The sequence below is a fragment of the Corvus cornix genome, chromosome 1A, assembly GCF_000738735.6.
Source record: "Corvus cornix cornix isolate S_Up_H32 chromosome 1A, ASM73873v5, whole genome shotgun sequence".
Classification (NCBI taxonomy): Eukaryota; Metazoa; Chordata; class Aves; order Passeriformes; family Corvidae; genus Corvus; species Corvus cornix.
This window is the reverse complement of record NC_047057.1, coordinates 21,364,339-21,383,512: the sequence shown is the minus strand read 5'-3', so window position 1 is coordinate 21,383,512 and position 19,174 is coordinate 21,364,339. Positions and strand designations below refer to the sequence as shown.

The window sequence follows — 19,174 nt, the reverse complement described above, 5'->3', positions numbered from 1 at the left end:
TAGAAAAATTTTTCCTGAAAAAGAAAGAAAATGTGAACCATTCACCTTTTGTACTATTTTTCTTTAAATTACAGTTAGTCTGTCTGCAGAGTTGCTTCAAATTTCTTCTCTCCAGATGCAACTCAGATTCATGACCACATTAAATTTTTCATCCAATAACTAATTAAAATCATAATTCTTTTAATAAACAGATGGCTAAACGTAAATAATCCTCACTAAATCCATGTGTGTACTAACATCACATTTGATCTTCTGCCAGCTGCAGCAAACAAAATCTAAGATAAATGTTTCAGAGGATTTTGTTTCTATAGTAGTGTCTCAAGGTTTGCAATTTGCTGTTGTACAGTTAAGTGAAGCCTTTTGACTGCTGAAGAAACAACACCTTTAAGATCTAGCAGTAAACTAGTTTTGAAGCACAGTGCCATGCTCCATAGGATGCTTTATGAATTACACTATTTTGTTGGAACTCTAATTTTACTAGAAAGGATGATATTATGCTGAGGACAGCCATATTCAGGACAAAAGTAGGAAACAACCAGATTCATTCATAGAGAAAGAAATTACAGCAGACCAGCTAAGACTTGTGCTAGGATATGTAAAGATGAAGAATGAGAATCAGAGCAGTGTTTTGGAGGGTCTGTCTCTATCAGAGTGGGACAGGAGCAGTAAAGAGCAGACACAAGTGCATCATGGCAGCACCAGAGAAAGTGGTATTTTGGGATTTGTAGTAAAAGGAAAAATACAACTTGGGTATAGTCTTGGTTTGAGATCAGTATTTTTTGAATGGGATCCAAGGAAAATATTTTTTTAATTCCCCATGGTGTTTAGGGAACATGTCCCTTTGATAATTCACAATATTGAGACCAAGACATGCTTGACACCATCACCAAGGACAAGTCTCTGGGATCCTATACACAGCTAACTTTAATAGTAAAAAAAGTAAAAATACTATACTAACAGCAATCTTATCTGTACATTATGTTCTTCCACGAAGCTCTAGATGTTTGAGGGAGAAGGGAGATGCTAAATAACAGTTTAAGTCTGGTTTTTTGCCACCTGTCATGATCTCTGATAATGACTGCAAGTGTCTCTATGCACTCTGAATACTACTTCAAACACATCACTGACTCTCCTCTACACAAGTTCTTCTGGGGTCCTTTTACCTAAACACAGGATGTCCTTCTGTCTCAGTGTAAATAATGGCATTTATTCACTTGAGCATTCATCTGGACAGGCTGGATTGATGTGCCAGGGCCAATGGTATCAGGTTCAACAAGGCCAAGTGCCAGGTCCTGCCCTTGGGTCACAACAAACCCAGGCAGCGCTACAGGCTCAGGGCAAAGTGGCTGCAAAGATGCCCACTGGAAAAGGACGTGGGGGTGCTGGTCAACAGCAGCTGAACATGACTCAGCCTGTGCCCAAGTGGTCAAGAAGGCCAATGGCATCCTGGCCTGGATCAGCAACAGTGCGGCCAGCAGGACCAGGACAGTGATTGTCCCTCTGTACTTGGCACTGGTGAGGTCACACCTCAAATCCTGTGTCCAGTTCTGGGCCCCCTCACTCCAAGAAAGACATTGAGGGGCTGGAGCTTGTCCAGAGAAGGGCGATGGAGCTGGGGAGGCATCTGGAGCACAAGTCCTATGAGGAGGGGCTGAGGGAGCTGGGGGTATTTAGCCTGGAGATGAGGAAGCTTATGGCGGGCCTTATCACTCTCTATAACGTGACAGGAGGTTGTAGTGAGGTGGGGGTTCGTTTTGTCTCCCCAGTAAGAAGCCACAGGACAAGAGGAAATGGCTTCAAATTGCACCAGGGAGGTTTAGGTTGAATATTAGATAAAATTTCTTCAGCAAAAGGGTTGCCAAGCCTTGGAATAGGTTGCCCAGGGAAGTGGCTTTGTCTCCATCCCTGAAGATATCTAAAAGATGTCGCACTTAGGACATAGTTTAGTGGTGGACTTGGCAGCACTGGGTTAAAGGTTGGATTCAATGATCACAGAGATATTTTTCAACACAAATGATTCCATGGTTCTCCCTTTGATTTTTCTTCACAGGTCTTCCAATTCCCTAGCTTTTCTTCCCTCTTGTCATGGTAGGAGAAATACAGTCTTGTATTGCATCCATGGAGCAAAAAGGACTTTTTAAGACTTTTTGCACCCCTCATTAACCACAAGCTAGCACTAATAGAGTGCACTGGCAATCCACATTAGTACTCAATACAGCCCTGGCTATGCAGGTAGACTTCAGCTGCTAGAGGTTCTTACAAATCACAATTAGATTCACCTGAGAGAGGACTGTGGCCCGATCCTATCAGTAAAACAGGAAGCTGCATATACCAGTACCTTACAGTATGGACGTTTGCCTACAATATTTTTTCAGAACTTTGCCTGAGCACATGAATATATTCTCTGTATAAAGACTGTATTATTGTTTTCCTGCATAGTGACTCCTCAGAAGAGAAAGAAAATAACAAATTCAATAATATCTTCATTTAACTCCTCCCCTTTTTTTTTGCTCCTAATTTATTAACAGGCATTGTAAACCACAAAAGAGCTATTTAAAATAAATCGTAAGTTACCTTATCTCTAGGCTGCTGATTCCATTCACTGGTTTTGTGTATTTTAATGACAGTCTAAGAATAAGAAACAGATTTTTAATGTTAGAGTAGTCAGCTTAAATTAGATCATTGTGACATTTCAATTTGAGGGAATATTCTAAATCAGTAGGCAATTACAGAAGTCATATAGCAAAGGTTCAGTACACAGAAAAATATGACTAAATATTTCTAGGGTTTTATTTACCCAAGAGCAGGTGCTTCAAAGTAAAGGAAAACAGAGATCATGTTTCACTAATGTACTTATAGCTGAATTACTACCTCCTAACTGGCAATACTCCCCTTCAAGAGAATGAAGTTATGATCTCATTAATGCCAGTGGAGATTTTTGTGACTGTGAGATCAGACACAGGGAAACCTGTCTGGATCAAATACAAACAAACAAGGAAGTAAGGAACATAAGAAGAAAAAGACTGAAACTAAGAGGCCTCTTCTGAACAATTTTTGTGGTCTTAACTTTTTTCTTCTAAGAATACAATTTTTTTTTAAAATTTTGGATGCTTTAGAAGAAGAAAATTAAAATAGCACTAATTTTACATTGAAACACTTCTGATAGTTTTCAGAATCGCACGCATAATGATGTGAAATTTCTTGTGCTACTCACGTTGTGTTGCTGTCTGAGCACTCAGAGGCAGAAATATCCACATTCTGTGTTACAAATGTTGCATTTGTCAAATCTATTAAAACTGAACTGCTGGCTTTGAGGCTGAAATTACTAGCATAAAAAAGGATGCATGTATGGTTTCCAGTGGTCACATTCAGAGGAGGATATGATAAACTGTCTTCTTCCTCAGCAGCCATTAATTGTCGTCTTAATTCTGTCACCACATCAGTTCTTCTAGAAATCTGGAATAACAGCACATTAACAATTCATCCCTTTGTAAGAGTAATTTCAATTGAAAACAGCCCTTCACCATTCTGTACCATGAGCACCCAGTCTTAAACCCCCAATCAACCTCAATATTTATTATTGTCTGTTTGTTTAACTGGTGGTGTGAAGGCTAATGAGGTAATGTTAACCTAGGTTCCTATGGCCAAGTATCCACACGTGAAAACAAGGACCACGGAATTCAGGCAAATGAATGTAAACCATGTTGGTAGTGTTGCCTTAAGATAGTAGTATTGATTTGTGCTAACAGGTAGAAGAATTATTTTTTTTCCCCAGAAGAATATACTGAAAGAAATTTAAGGTTTTTTTCTGCAATACAATCATAAGAAAATTTCAACTTGCTAGTTCAGTGACACTCTTCCCTTAAGCAACAATAATGGTTTTTGCAGTCTTCCATTTTAACAAGCATGAGAGCAGTCTACTTAGCTACAGCAAACTTATTTTTAGACTCTTCTGATGGCTTCTGGAAAAAGAAGACCTTTCCTCATTTGGCTGATGTGTTGAACTCCTACAAGAGACACATCTGCTTTTAGGATATTTCCAGGAATTACATTTAGTAGGTAATGCTTTTAAAAAATGTGCCCAGGGCGTCCTTGGTAAAGCAGCCCCACGGATATCAACAGTTAAAGCAACCTTACCTGTTCTTATCTTACTCCTCATTTCTTATTCAATTCATATTTGGGATATTCCACCTATTTTTGAGTCCCATGTCAGCTTTACAACTTTGTATGCTACAAGTGGCCTCTACCCTTGTATAACTTTAGGGTACAAGAAATGAAAGGCATCACAACGGTTACAAGAACTGTAATTAGGTGGAGCTATTGCCCAGAACTACTTTCCATGGGTTTAAAGACAGTCAAGGACCATTTTCTGGTCTGAAATAGAGACTATAATATCACTTTATAACCTGGATGTGGAGAGGAGCCCCAGAAGGTTCTGTCACCTTAATGGCTGCTCTGTAAACACCACTGGCCATCTGTTACTTACAGCTCGTCTTTGCAGGTACCTCATTCTATCAGTTAAGCAGAATGGGCTCCATTAAAACCCTCTGACTACATGCTCCAGTAAAGAATGCAATCGTCCCCTCCCATACGTGCATACTTTATGAATTTCTTTTCAATTCAGAGTAGTGCCTTTTCAAATACATCAGAACAAGCATTATTTTAAATGAATACCATTTTCTTAAAAAGAACAGGGTACAACAAAAGAAAATATTCAGCTTTTGATATAAAACTTTAAATCTTGCCTTAGGCTTTCCTGAAATGTAATCATTTTATTTCAAACTGAGAGGAAAAGCTGAAGTCTAAATTATATCCTGTCTAACTATTGACTTCACTATGTGGGCCCCATGTATCATCTAAAGAGGGCTTTAAAAACCACCTGCTAACAGCTGAAAAGAATGCTACATTGGATACTGTGATTGGGATAACTTGGGGGATTAGGCTGAAGTACCTTAAAATAAAAAGAATGCTATTAAAATATAATCATAAGACTACAGCTTTATTTCTATTGCTCTCTGAGCAGTACTTTGCCATGAGGCTCTTACATAGAGATTCCCTTCTCTCTCTCAGAAAGCATATGAATCAAAAGATTGTAAACCTGGAAAGAAGGGCTTTCAGGAACAAAAAAATCCACTAGTTTGATAGGAATAGGCAGGTCCATCAGGTCAATGCAGGGCTCTGAAGCTGGAGTCAGTGGAGAAATTTTGTGTTTGTTGACCACGGGCTGATCTACTCAACACGTGGTCCACTGACACCTGCCAGGATGCACCTGTCTCAGAGGGGAAAAGGAGCCCTAGCACGGGAGCTACTGTGGGGCTTGACAACAAAGCTTTAAATGAGCTTGGAAGGGAGAAAGGCACAAAACCAGGGTGTCCAGTGATGAGCAATGAGATAGTGTGCCAAAATTTGGGGAAATGAGCACTAATGGGATCCCTCAATCTGCTTCCAACTCAGCATATTCTGTGATTCTGTGAATTAAGCACACTCGAAATCAGAGATTTTAAAAAATTTAGTCTTCAGGCTGGAAGGAGGATCTCTGAAACAGCCCAGCCTGGGACCCACTGGAGACCAGAGGGCAGCAGTTGCTCCTTCCAGGTGACTGCAATCCACTATGTCCCTGCTTTGCTGTTCAAGGAACATTTTCTTTTTCTTTTGTTGCTGCACAAACATGAGCTTACTGAATTAAAATCATTCTCTGATGACATATATTTCGTGCTAAACTATAAATTACAAGACACTTCCTTGACAAATGGATTACATTTACACTGAATTACTGTAAATCAAATTAGATTATTTAGGAACAATACATCGTGGAAGCATTGCCAATCATTAAACTATATTTAATTCTGTTATTTAGTGTGCCCTTCTCCTTCACCTAATCTGAACTGAGGGATGTGTGAGTCACTGTCTGTTCTCTGAATTTATCAATGGCATTTTTGATCTCAGTCATGCAGTGAACAACAGCAAGACCTGATTAAATAATGTACAGAAAAGAAAAAGAAAGGGTGCCACTTGTATTTTCCTAGACCAGAACTGAATGCTGTAATTACTAACTGAACCTGCATTAGAGGTAGCCTGAACAAAATTCTTCCCTTTGATCTGTTTTTCAAGCCTCCTAATTCAGAATCATTTCTCTTGGAAAGGAGGAAGGAAGCAGATCTGGCAACATTTTGGTACACAAACATACTAATCCTTTTCAAAGCAAACAGACCTCACATCCAAAATTATTCATTTGTTTTGTTGTTGTTGCCACAGTTTTGTTGGCTCTTCCAACACAGAGTGGCTAGAGACAAGAAAAAAGATTTGGGGCCATTTTATACATTTGAAATTACAGTTGAAAACAAATATAAATCAAATAGTTGTAAACACATATGAGAACCATACAAAATACTGCGAAAATGAAACTTTCATTTGCTGAAATGATGAATGGTAATGAACAACAGAAACAGACTAAATTTTACACTGGTTACAATTTGGGATTTTTGAATATCAGTTCAACAGGTGATTGTGTCTTCTGTTTCAATCTTGTGTTTCTTGACCTCTTATTGCTGTGTTAAGGTGTGCACATCAAGAATAAGAAAATGTCCTGGTGGTGCTTGCTGCTTCTTTTAATTTCTAACAGCATAGATTTATGACCACATCCTCTCTGTGGGATTACTGCTCTTACTGAAAAGATACTTCTGTACTTTTCAAGGAGGGAGGTGAGTAGGCAGAAGGGTCCATCCCCTTTCTCTTTTAAGGCTGTATCTTAGTTTAATCCATACATCCATACTGCATTGTGCACTAGAGCGCATTCTCTGTAAATACCCGACTTAGATGGCAAATGGTAATTTTTCCAGTTTTAGTCATAACATGATTAAACCAGTTGTTAGTATGGCAAAACTACATAAGAATCCTAGCTTCTACTTAAAAAAAAAGAAAAAGAAGTGCAGTATCAGAACCAGATATTGCTTATTAGCATTGCACAGCATAGCACAAATGAAGAAAAGCACCTGAAAATATTTAGGGACTGCATGTAGAGACAAGCTCAAAATACATTGTAAAAATGAGGACAAAGAATCTTCCTGAGTCACATATGATGGCCTAAATCATGAGGTGCAAGGTCCACGGAGGGGAGGGCAGGCACTGCAACTGCTACAATAACACCTCAAAGACAAATACCTTTTATCTGAACTGGATTTTGGGTTTGGTAGATGGAACTGCATCTACATATTGTGTACCAATTGTAATTCTTTTGACAGGATACCAAAAGAACTGTATGCTTGCATTTTCTCAATTTGCTTTAACAGGGACCATCAAAATCTTCTTTTTGCAAGATGACCTTTAAAAAATGACACTTGGAGGCTGCCATGTGCTCAGGGCAGGGCAGATCATGCTTCTTTCTGGGGTTTGGCTGTGCCATATCAGAAGCCACTCAGCACTCACACCCCAGCCAAGTATCCGCACATTTCAAATGCTTTTTCTGAAACTGTCATTTCATATTCCTTCCCACAAAAACAGATCAGTTTTCCTCCATGTTTTCTACTTGATGTGGCATCATGGTCTCACTATGGATAGTATCACCACCATCCCTGCTAATATATCCATTTTCCTGAAGGATAGCGCATCACGAATCTGCAGTGCGGGCAATCGCACTGCTAAAGGTCAGCAATTTGAAAGGCAAGCATTAGAATTTGGTATAACTGTAAAAATGTTCTTTGTGGTGTCAACTTTACAAAATCACACATGCAGTGAACAGAAATATATTTGATTGGACTTATTCATTCACCTGTCAGGGGAAGACTACAGTATAACAGTGTTTTAAACTGTCAAAATCTAGAACATTAAGCAGAGTTACCAATTACCTCTATTTTTGAAAGTTTTAACTGTTTACATTTTTATGATTTCTAATGTTTTGGGGTTTTGTTTTTGCTTCCCCTCTAGGCTGACTTGTGGCTGCTCCAGGCCTGGAAGTGTTTAAGGCCAGGTTGGATGGGGCTTCGAGCAACCTGGTCTAGTTGAAGGTGTCTCTGCTCATGGCATGGGGATTGGAAGTGGATGATCTTTAGGGTCCCTTCCAGCCCTATTTCATGTACTTGTACAGCAACTGTAAGCCTAAACAAGACATCAGAATACATTTCAATAGCATAGTATTTTTCTCAGAAGAATCCTTGACTCTATTTCCCTCTATATTTTCCTCTACTATTACTCTGATAAAGCAGGAGAAAAAGAATGCACAGAAATGTGCATTCATTTTTTAACAATGATTACTATCATTTTGGTGCCTTGCAAGACATATGACCAACCTTATTGTCTCACATTAGTATCTGATGGCTTCCCTGTTGAACCATGCACACTTCTACCAGCAAGCCAAATGACTTGGCAGCTGTGACAATCAGCTTGTACCTGGTGTTCTACATCACTCAGGGTTTTTCACAAAAGCAAGGCTGGGACACGAATGTTAATGTCAAAATGCACGTCTTACAGTAATAGGTAATGATGTCACTGTAAAACATCATGTTCTGTTTTATAACTGATAGAACTGCTGTGACTTGTGGAGGGCACCCAAGTAATGAGCAAGCACTTCAAGATCTTCTGTTAGAAGAGACAATAAAACAGCAGTATTTACTGGGCTGCTCAGTTCAATGGCCTGCATAAACACAATCTGCAGTATCAGCTCACGTATTTATGGCTAGATGTGCTTCTTCACAGGCCTGTCCCTTAGCAGCACTGGGCTGGATAAAAGATCTCTTGACAGTCATTTACAGAGAATGGAACTACTCTGTGCCTCCGACACTGAGCAGAGACAAGAGAGTTAGCAGGGACCATGCAAGCAACAGAACCCAGAGCAGGGTGTTGTGATGTGGCACTTGTGAAAACCACTCCACTTGAAAGGTTTCAAAATAAGGCAATCTATAGCACATACCTGCATGTCTGTAAATGTAGTCCAAATTTTCTGAAGAAATATCTATTTCCTGTTATTTTCTTGATACAATTTTCAATGGATTTTTATACCAAACTTTTTCATTTAACATAAGAAAGAGCAGGAATTTTAACTATAAAAATATCCTGATTTTAGAAAGTAAAACAGAATATGTATAAGCTGGAATAGCAGCTGGAAGGAGCTACTACACTTAATTCAACACCTTAAATTTTAGTTAAGACAAATAACCCAAACACAATTATTTCAATGACAACAATGTATTGGTCATCAAAAGTGTTAAAACTAACTTACACCTTTTTAGTAAATCAGACTTTGCAAGCAGTATACAAAAGAGAGAAAAAGAAATGTATTAAGAACTTGCATTGTAAAACAGAATTAATCCTGAAAAGAATCTACCAGATGTATCATTCAAGGAATATTTGCTGATGCAAATGTCCCCAGGTTGAGCATTAGATTTTGGGCCCTGTTTCAGGAAATTCTGCCGTAGAGATAAAAGAAGCTACAGATTTTGCTTAATTTTTAGACTGCTAGGGGAATACCCACTTCCAACTGGTTGTTTTCCCCACTTTCTTATGTCCATATGTAGAATTCAAGTTGCTATGGGAGATGTGGAAAAGGATAGAGGAGTGTCAGCTGCAATAAAATGGAACAGATACGCAGTGAGAGTTGTACAGAGGTTGCATGGGGGTCTGGTGGGTTACTTAATTGAAAAATGCAGACAGCAGCCAAAATGTGTTACTCATAGTGCTGGGAGAGTTGCCAGCACTGTTTGTCCCAGATGTAGGCTAGTCACAGGGAAATTAAAAATCTGAAGACCCTTAAAATTCTCCCTTTTTCTACTTAATATTTTGATCCTGCAGGATTTAGGAGGACTAATCTGCAAAACTGGCCAATAAATCTAGCACCTTGGATCTCTTTGACAGAGAAGTTGCAACAAGCATTTTTTTCACAGAAAATCGATAAAAATGTTTTTAACTTCTACTCTGCTTTCTTGCACTTAATATCCATATAATTTTTCTGACAGTAGGGTATGTAAGCTAGAAGGTGTATATATAGAAATGAAATCCACATCAGAAAGTCTAGACAAAGCTAATCTCAGAAATAATAGCCATGCTTTTTTTAAGATTTCCATGCTTTTGTTTCTCTTGATAAATCTTTCTTCTTCTTTCAAGTTTTTCTCGAAATAGACATGATTCCACCAAAACTTAGTTAAATCTCCCAGTTAACACACCTCAGCCAATGTCATCAACTTCCATTTCATAACTTCCTTCTCTCCTACCTGCCTCTAGCCCATCAACTAAACCAAAATGAGACCAAAGCAGGCAATCATTCCCAGAAGTTAGGTGGAACTACCACCTCTGTGTCTGCTAGTTATGGATCCTTGTTACAATGCTTTAATATGAAACTTTGCAAAATGGAAATTTATAACATAAGGATTATTAAAAAACAAACACCAGCTTCCTTCCAGCATTCTTGTGGAATTGCTTTAGTAGCTTGATGTCCATTGCTGTTCCAATATCATATCCAAGCTTCAGTGCCAGATAGTGGCAAGCCTGGCTGCGGATTTGGTTCAACCACAGTCAGTTACTCCTGCTGGAAGTTCACATTCTGAGAACTGTGGATCAGGAGCAAGGAATATTTTTAGGGTCATAAGGAAATCATGTATTGGGGAGAAGGAAGTAGTTTTTAACAGTGAGGAGGCACAGCAGAATCCAACATTCACCTTCCAAAAGTTCCGCTCAGCATAAGGCAAGACACCCTCCCTGTTCTGTTGCAGAATTTTGCAAGTGATTTGGCTGAAAGCCCCAGAAGAAGAGATATCTAGCTGTTAAAATAACTGATGTTTAACTTTCATACTGTAGTGCACTAAAGAGTAGAATGTATTTCTTCTGGTTCATTAAATATCAATTTAGGAAATCGCTCAATTACTTGGCCTAAATCAGAAATCACAAAACAGAAAAATAGTTGCAGTGTTTCAATAAAATTGTAAACATTGAGGCTTTCATAAAACAAAAAATACAGAACAAGAACAAAATATGCCATGTAACATCAAATTTGATGTCAGGCATCACTTTATGTACAGCTTTTAAAGCAACGCTTCCACCAAAAAATTAAAAAATATGCCTGGGGCATTTTGTCAGGAAAGGGATTCGTTTCTTGCCTTTTTTCTGGTCTACCAGTGACGCTAAGGACAAATGTCACACAGCAGCTCAGTAACAAAGATTCCCGTGTGAAGCTGGAGCGAGTTGGCAGGCTGGCATGGTTCAGAGCACTGCTACAGTACTAGGTTGGATCCCAGCAGAAACAGTGACTTGTCAACCTCACCCAGGGCAAATTAGCCTCCTCTCTCACAGCATCCCCACCTAACAGTCCAGGGGTGCACTGGCAAGTCCCAGAGCTCTCCCACCATTGCCTCTAGCTCTGCTGTACTTTACAGGGGTCTGACCATACAAGACTATTTTATCAAGGGATATTAATACCACAACTTTCTTTTATCAGTCAATTTTCTAACTAGACAGCTTTCTAAAAAGAAAGATATCATGTATTAGTTGACTGAAATCCGTTTCAATTTAAAGTTGTCAGCTAGCAGGAATGGGTAATGGAGTCCTGAGAAAGAAATAAGCTCTGTGTTTCAATACCAAAACACTGCATTAGCAGTCTGTTAACCTTTTATTGACACACTGGCTACTTCTTAGCTTTGTATGCTTAGAACTCTAATGTACAAACTTTGAAAAGAGACTTGCATGCAATTCCAAGTTCACAGATTTTTATGGAAAAGACCTTAGATTTCATAAAAGTAACTTCTAGAGAGAGCATTTCAATATCCATCCCTAAAGCAAAGATATATTCCTCTGCTAAAACCATAAATATGTTTGAAAATTCTGTTAAGAAATTATCATTCTTTATGCTAACTTTAGAGGCATGTGTGCTGCACTTAGGAGTTTAAATGGCTGCATAGGCTGACAGACTCTGTGATCTTAGAGGTCTTTTCCAACCTTAATGATTCCATGGTTTTGTATACACAGTGGCTATGTATGAATAATGATGGCCCCTCTTTACTTTTACAAATGGTTGGAAATTATTAGTTGATGGCTTTGAGCAGTCTAATACTTCAGGGGATCACATTGAGGGTAAGAGTTAAAAAGTAGAGAAAAACATAGCCACTACATGCATAAATATAGCAGATCTAGAACAGCACAACAAAATGTCTTCCTACTACAAAACACTGAATTTCCAAAATCAAAACCTTCTGTGGCACTACATAAAGAAAATAATTTTTTTCAAGAAGTTTTGTAAAGTGAAAAGAAAGACAGAATATGAAATTTCACTTGAAATGAAAATGAAATAATCCAGGTTTCTAGTCCTATCTGTATTACAGACTGGATGGACTAAAACTTAGGGCTTTGTTATTTTGCCATCAGATCTCACACTTCCCAGGAAATGTGATCTGCATTTACTGATTAAGAGCAAATTTTTATGTCATGTTGGTAAAGTGTGTCTTTGTTCTTCTAACGGCCAGGTCTCTAGCACAGACAACAGAGGCTGCAGTACAAAACAAATGATCCAGGATACAAATTTTTTTCAATGCATGGGGCATCCCTGTGACTGCACCAGCTTGTTCTCTCACAAGCTTTAGTTCAGTTTCATATGAAGGCAAGGAAGACAAGAAGTACTGCAGGTAGATATTTAGCGTAAGGCAGTTCTGACCACATGCAGAAGCCACCCAACCATACAGCCACATATCTCTCAGCTCCTGGCTTTTCAGCCCCAGGTATCTCATGGGTGGATGCACATACACTGTCATCCTCTGGAGAGATGTACTCGTTTCCCATTTCTAACCCTTTGCTTCCCTAAAATGGGAATGTGTATCTCCCTGTGGAAAAGATCATGCCTGTGGGCTTTTGTGTCTGGAGAACGCACTGAAGACACAAGTCTCTGTGCTCAGCAGTAGCAATGAACGGGGAAAGGATTCAGAGCTCCCAGAGGCAATTTGCAGATGCTTAATCACATGGATCTTGAGAATCCAGCCCATTTCACTGCACTGAAAGTAGGGAAGACTGCACCAAGCTTGAGCTCGCACCTACCCAATCTTCAGCTGACACAGTCACTTCTCCTGATGGATTTCCTGGTTGCCAGCAGAACAATTATTTATGTGCAGCAGGTTTTTTTTTTTATGAGGTGGCAATTATTTTCATTTTCAGAGGTTGCAATTCTACAACAACCTAATAGGCAAGCATGAGGAGGAAAGTCCATGAGCTTCTTACAGTGTAGCTTTGCTTACTCTGTTGACTGCCTCTTCTGGCTCTTGGCCTTTAGTTAAATAAGTTACATATTACCTTTCACACTCCTGTCCCAGAGAAATGCTATGTCAATATCCCAACCTTCCACTGCCAAGACATAAGACCAGCTAAACTGTGTGAGGGCAAAGCTCACAGCCAGAGCTCCTGATAGTAACTGGCAGCTGAAATAAGGAAAGGGTAAATACAAACAATACTTGTCCTAGGATGCCCTCTTTGACTTCTGTAATCTTTGAGTTAGAAAGCTTCAAGGCTGAAGGTTGCATTCAAATTAACACAGGTAATAGGATCTTCTTTCCATCCATCTTTCCTGCCTTTCTTCCATTAGTTAGTTTATGTAATCACTGAAATCTGTGTGCTTTTGTCATTCAAAAATAGTTCACTTTTTTCTTTAAAGGAATTTGCTTCCCCTAAATTCCCATGTTATGGTCTGAGTGGTGATTGCCATGGATATTTTCCAGAGAAAATGAGTAATATTTCCTGTTCAGCCTGTCCATGTAATTGGTGGTTTTACTTATTATTTCCCTCTTGAATTTCCCTCACTTTTCCTAGCTGAAATGTTTTAATCTTGTAGCTTTACTGTATCCTTTGGAGATGGGGTGAACCACATGTGCTATTCCACTGGCAGACTTGCACTCACCAAGGGCTTAGTGAGCTGACATGTGCTGCTTTGCCCTCCTCCTTTCCAAATGGTGGGTAGCACTCTGCTTGCTATTCATCCTACTGCTGACTGCTGGGATGTTCTAAGAGATCTACCCACATTTGTACTGCAGTCCCTCTTCTGAGAAACAGCAGCCACTCACTACAGCGTAATATGTATATTTAAGGTTTTCCTTACATGTAACTTTTCTTTAAACTGGATTGTATCTCTCTTTTTATCACCCAGTAATGCAGTGCTGTGAGTGGTTCCTCCAACTTGTCAGTACATCAGCAAACTTTGGCACCTTTGGATTTCAGCCCCCTTTCCATACTAATTACTCTGCTGAACAGCAAAGGCATCAACATCAATCCCCACAGAATCCCACTGGCAAATACTCCCCACTGTGAATATAAATCCTTTATTTTAATCCTTTCCTTCCTACCTTTAAATTTTTTATTCCTGTTACCAAATAATTCTACTTTTTTACCCTTTTTACTCTAGCAACACAGTCACTTTTACTTGCACATCTTACACCTCTTAGAGAACACTGAAACCACACTGTATTTTCTTCCACATATTTATAACTACAGTTTCAACCATTTTTGTCAGTATGGAAGGTAGGTTTCCTGGTTGTATTGCTCCAGACAGAAGGAGCTTGTTCTCAAGCCCCATCTCACACTTGAAAGAACCTGCTCCTCTGGGATGAAAGCTAAACTATTTTATAATTTTCATATATATTATAAATGTGTAATTCAAAAATTGTACATTAGAAATCATGATGAAAGTTTGGCAGTTTCTTTAGTTTAAACTTAGGTGAATAATACATGACCTTGATGATATGACACTACTAATTTTATTGATCTATTCTAATGCCAGCTGAGTAGCAGCAAAATGTTTTGAGGCTCAATGACTATTGACAAAGTGCTTGACGTGAGAACTTCTCTATGTTCTACCACACCAATGATCAACACACAGGACATTTGGCTTTGCATTGTCACTCATTTTTCTGAGTTCCTCTTTTTTATTAGATCCAGTGCTCTCTGAAAGAATTCCTGTTTTTATGAATAGTTTTTGGGTCTTGTGCACATTATTCCTCTGAATCTCTTTAGGTCTGCCATATGATATTGCACTAAATTTGCAAGAATTTATATTCCTTTTAATTTTCTGTATCATACAGTACCATGCTTTTTGAAGCATGACTATTACTTTTAATAGCCTCACCTCTTTCACTCTGTTAATTATGACAAAGTTTGGGATGCTTCCATGTGGGGAGGAGGGTGTGGGGGAAAATCCTTTTTTGACACAGTTTGCCCTTTTATTATGTTGTGTTAAAACAGTTTGTATTCCAGATATAAACAGTGTCAGTCAACATAATTAGTGGAGATTATTGGACAAGTTATCAAATCACAGATAGATGGATTATTTTAATCCTTATGTTAAAGACATATCACTTGGATGTTGTGTTCAACCTCAGTCTTCAAACACTGTTCTTAGAATAGGTCTCCAGAATTCTCAGAATATTTATCTTTGTCTCCTGGAATCCAAAGCTCCTTCAAGTCACAGTATCAGTCCTTTACAGCTCTATTCTGTCACTCCAACACTTTTTTTACCCAGGCATTTTCCTTCCCTAAAGTGTTTAGCATGCTTAACCAACATGTCATATAAATACACTTTTTTACAGTTACACATTCCATTTATTCTATCCTATTTTACCCATATAGCTTAATTTCATTTTGCATGATTACATTTATTACCTCTGCTTATATATGGCCGTAACTTCTAGAATACTCATCGCAATTTTAAAATACTTGTATTTTACCAGTTTCTGGGGTTTTTTTGTAAGAAACATTTCATCCTCACCTGTGTCCTTCTCTACCATCCCACTCCTCCACCCCAGTTTTCTTGGTCCTTAGCTTAAAATGCAAAATAAATACAACTTTCTGATTTGATCTATATGGAACATCTGTACAGGTTTCATCTATGCCTTAAAAACTTAGCATTTGAAAATAACGAAACTGTCCTGATCATATAAAAATAATAGCTTAGTTCCATGCTGCCTGTTGGGGTTTTAGTTTAGTCTTAGTTTTTTTTTTCCCTGTTAAAGGAATTTTCTCCCATATGCATGTTGCTAGGGGACAAATAGCTGTACTTAAGAAAGACAAAAAGGGGAGTGGGGCGGGCCTGGCTACTCCTTTGTCTACACCTGGGTGTGGGGGTCAGTTCGCTCTGAGCGTCCGGAGAGAGAAGCTGCAGAGAAAGGAGCTGCTGCTTCTTTCTTTTTGGCCGTTCTTTCTTCCTGCTGGAAACAACGCCGGGACCCCAAAAGCCGCTTTCCCTGCCCTGCTGGAGACCGAGCTGTGGCTGCCCTGCCCCGCTGCTGCTTCGAGCTTTCGCTACGCTGTAGCCCTGCTCGCCCTGCCTGCCTGGGCCTCCGTGGGGTTCTCCCATCTGGATACATCTCGTCTGCCACCCGGGATTTGCGTCCGTCCCTGCCGTTCCAGCCTGCCGTTTCAGCCTGCTGTTCCTGAGAGCCCGGGATCAGCTGCCCAGGGGTTTGTGAAGCCTTTGTTACATCCCTTCCCGGGATCCCAGGGCACCAGAGCCGCGGGTTTCCCGAGCTCGCTCCGGAGCGCCCCCTGCAGCCGCGGGGGAGCCATCGCACCTGCCCTGCTCACCGGGAGCCGCCAGCGCCCCTGCCGGCTGCGAGCGGAACTGCACCCGAGGGGAAAGGGCCTGACAGCCGAGAAGGCTGGGACTGGGTTTGTGATTGCTGTTACTGCCATAGTTGTTGTTGTTTTTGTTTGACTGGTTATATACATATATATATATAGTAAAGAACTGTTATTCCTATTTCCCACATCTTCGCCTAAAGGCTCTTGATTTCAAAATATAATAACTTGGAGGGAAAAGGGGTTATATCTGCCACTTCAAGGGGGGCCTCTGCCTTCCTTAGCAGACACCTGTCTTTCAAAACCGAGACACTGCCTTTCATTCAGCACTGAAGTGCATAAACACATATATATATAAATATAAAATTTAAGCTAAATCTGTAAAAATGTTTAAAGTAAGTACATCTTAACTCACCCTGGTGGAAAGTCTAGACTTAAAGGTAAAACACTAGTTTTCAGTTATTTCTCTGAATTCCCCACTAACACATGGAATGAATCATACAGAATTGCTAACAAGCATCTCTCACATCTTTATCATTCAATTTGGAAACTAATTTAGCTAAATGTTTGTTCATCTAGAGTGACAACTAACTGGCTTCAACCTGCCTTAAGCAGTTCTTTTGTAGTTATTTAAAAATACTCTACCTGTGTCAGAAAAAAATTCTCAAAACTGAGTTAGCTAGGAAATAATTAAATGTACATGCTTCATCTACAAGTTAAAGTTTATGTTTTATTATAATGCCATTCATTAAGTGGGGAGAGAAGAGGACCAAAGGATAAGGAATTCCTTTTGCTTCTTCTTTTAGGCTGGAAACACTGATGCTTTATTATGCTATGTCAAACTACAGTTGCTCCTTCAAATATAAAAATACAAGACTAAATGAAAAAGGCAATTCCTGTATTCAAGGATGTGTGAGGATATTTAATCTACACCCCAACTCCTGAAATGGCATTATAAGCATTTTTTTAATGTTTTATTCATGGCAAACCTCACGTTATATAATGTTTGAGTATATTAAATGATCAAAAGCATTCCATTAGCCAGAAGCTGTGAAGTCAGCAGGGTGGCTGTTGCAGCATTCAGTCTCCTCAGAGTGCTAAACTGAATAGTCAACAAAACAGAGGGGAGCTGGATGTAAGTGGAAGATGCAACAGCAAAATACGATGCATTTTAAAAAATGCATTAGATAGAAGGCAGAAACAAAGTAAACATAACCACAAGCATTGTCAAAGCAGATAAAAACTTTTCATATTCTTTTCAGCTGGGGTCCACATCAGTAGCACCTGAGGATACCTCCAAGAGACATTTTTTAAGTGTCAAAAGTAACCACTTGTGTGACAGATTCCAGTGTTACTTCCAGCTGTATGAAGTTCCTATAACTCATACTGCTTGGCTCTGAGTGGTATCAAAGACTCAACACACAGAAACACCAACCAGAGCAGACAGCCTGTAGAATGAACGAGTCCAAAGATGATGATAACTGAAGCTCTCTGAAAATGGCAATACAGAAAATTTAAACAGCATTTCACAATGCATCTCTAAAGAGTGGAGTCAACAAAATGAGTATCAGCTGGGATGTAGCCATAAATTTCCTTTTAGCAATATGTGGTCCCTCAGCATTTGATCTCACTGGGAAAAGATAACAACTGTAAAACTGTCTTGCAGTTTCAGAAGAAAATTAGCAAAAATGTTACAGGGACACCTATGAGGATTGGAAGTATGGGGGACTTGATGAGATTTATGATTTGAAGCATATCTGTCTTTAAATCACGGCAGCCTTTTTAACTTCTCCAGTTACAACAGCAAGGTAAAATTATGCATCACAACCATGAGCCAAAAAACTAACCAGAAGAACGCACAAGTACAGAGGTGACCTTGGTCAAACTCCCCAAGAACACAGAAATTCACATATTCATGAGAACTCCTGATGAAAAAGTAGAACAAGGACTGCAGGGGGTTTGGTTCTCATGCAGAAAAATAAGCTATCAAATGCTTTTCAAAGGGAAGGAAAACCCTGGCCAGACACTCCTGACATCTTGGGATAAGTTCCTGGTTTTTAATGGAAAAAATTATGAGAAATGTTGAGTGAGAGCTGTCTGACTATATGTACGTGTCAAGATCTAACCTAAGCGTGATGACTGCCTTTAAGGGTGCATTTCATCTCATCCTGCAGTGGTCCCCTACTAAACAGTCAGAAGGATCATACCCTAAAAAGTACTTGATTGTGAAGAGAACCCTGGCTGATGACTTCAGACGCAGACATACAGACTTCACTTGCCCAGAATTAGGTGATACAAATCTCTCTCTCAGCCAGAGAGATCCCAACTCAGCTAGACCTACAAGGTAAAGCATTTGAGGACAAGAGCCACAAGACTCAGCAGTTGCTTTGTTGGAGGAAGGCAGTTCCTTTATGAGATGGTAGGAGGAATCATCAACTGGTTAGTGAAATCATTTCGGGTAGGTCACCAAGTGGTGTCTCATTCAGAGTCTTAATTCTGCCTTCCAGCTTCAAATCATAGAATCATAGAATGTCTTGAATTGAAAGGCACATTAAAGACCATTTAGTTCCAAGCCCCTTGCCATGGGCAGGGACACCTTCTACTAGAGCAGGTTGCTAAGGGTCCCATCCAGCCTGGCCTTGAA

The 19,174-nt window shown here is 39.4% G+C and overlaps 1 protein-coding gene across 1 annotated transcript in view; it reads right to left on the bottom strand.

Annotated features, from left to right (window-relative positions):
- LOC104686818 (V-type proton ATPase subunit S1) overlaps positions 1–19,174 on the bottom strand; it is a 51,752-nt gene that overhangs the window by 9,818 nt on the left and 22,760 nt on the right. The window contains exons 7-8 of the mRNA XM_010395516.4: positions 3,215–3,456; positions 2,575–2,628 (exon numbers count right to left, since the gene is read on the bottom strand). Of these exons, the coding sequence (XP_010393818.3) occupies positions 2,575–2,628; positions 3,215–3,456 (296 nt within the window). The remainder of the gene's footprint in view (positions 1–2,574; positions 2,629–3,214; positions 3,457–19,174) is intronic.